General features: G+C 51.6%; 1 protein-coding gene across 1 annotated transcript; it reads right to left on the bottom strand.

Annotated features, from left to right (window-relative positions):
* Positions 1-250: 250 nt before the first annotated feature.
* On the bottom strand, positions 251-985 carry AB675_10035 (uncharacterized protein; the record flags this gene model as incomplete). Its single annotated transcript, XM_018138775.1, has 1 exon — positions 251-985. One exon carries the CDS (start codon positions 983-985, stop codon positions 251-253), a length of 735 nt encoding a protein of 244 aa, XP_017996681.1.
* Between the last annotated feature and the right edge of the window lie 408 nt (positions 986-1,393).

The raw sequence follows: 1,393 nt of genomic DNA on the forward strand, positions 1-1,393 counted from the left end.
TTTTCGATCTCCACGTGTCCAACGATTGCCGTGGCAGTTGCAGGATTGTTGCCAGCAAGAAGACACGCACCAACGATGGCAACGTGTACCACGACCATCCATTCCACGCCAAAAGCCATAGCTATGGCTGTGTTCTGATCGCTTTTGTTGTCGAGCAGGCTCAGGAGCGTATATGCAAAGCCACCCAAATAGAATAAGACTGGGATGCCGACGGCAGTACCGAAGGACGTTTGCGAAGACATCAGGGAGATTAGCCTGGCAGAAGTTTGTGAAAGGGCTGCTGCAGTCTCAGCTTCAGTCGGGGTTTTTGATTATGTAGGGCGTTGGCAATAGCTCGTTGAGGGTTCGACTCCCCAGGGGTCAGTCTTAGATTGCCCGAGACGATTGTTATCATGAGCTCGACTTTTTGGTCCTTAGGATCCGCCAATGGGATCGCCTGAAGAATGTTGTGGTCCAATTGCGCCTCATAAAGACCCTCTATGAGCATCTGAGCAGCTGTGACGACGATCACTGCTACCCAGATAGCGTTGTCTACCACGATGACTATCAGGCAAAAGATAGAAAGAAATGTTCGTACGAGTTTCCGCAGAAGCCAGGCCGGACCCCATTGTAGCGAAGAGAGCGATACTTCCAGTAGCCAGCTCGCATCTAGATTCTTCCGTCGTGGCACAATCATGCTGAAGATGACTGTCGGGAAGATGAAATGGAAGACTGGCATCAGCCATACAGCTGGCTGTTTCACCAACGAAGCAATACCGATGCCAGGGCAGCTGTTGGTGCAATAATCGTAAGTGATCATCAAGGCTGGTGCACCAGGTATATCCTCCGCATAGGTCTGGTTGCAGATTGGTTGAAGACCCGACGGGAGTGTGTTCGTAAATGCATGATTGTCCCGCGCGTGAGTGCAGCATGTGGTGGCATCGTAGGCCAATGCCGAAGAGGCTAAGGTCAGTACCAGCGCGAGGAGTATGGAATGAGTCAACATCGCTTATCCGAAGCTATGGTGTATGAGATCACACAGAGATTACTCCTTGACAACAAACGGACCCAACAGTATTGAGATAAGACTTACCTGCCATGGCGAAGAGGGTAAGTATTATAAGCGGCTTGACTCTTCCTCGACTCTGTTGTCAGGGGTGAGGCTGGCGATGGCTGTCAATCGCCACTCGCAGCCCGTGTCTTTCATGCGCATGGCGTCGTGGACAAGTAGCTGTGACTGGTACAGATCTCGATTATGAAACACACCGGTCGTGGCGAGACCGAGACTGATGCGCCTGCGGACCTCGTGTTCAGCCTGATCACGGTTCAAAATGCATATTGGCATTGTTTTTCACATAGGCGCTACCCGATCTGGTTCCGCCACAGCCATATGAGGAAACTGTCCGCTCTCGCG

The sequence above is a fragment of the Cyphellophora attinorum genome (assembly GCF_001299255.1).
Source record: "Cyphellophora attinorum strain CBS 131958 chromosome Unknown Contig29, whole genome shotgun sequence".
In the NCBI taxonomy this organism is placed as follows: Eukaryota; Fungi; Ascomycota; class Eurotiomycetes; order Chaetothyriales; family Cyphellophoraceae; genus Cyphellophora; species Cyphellophora attinorum.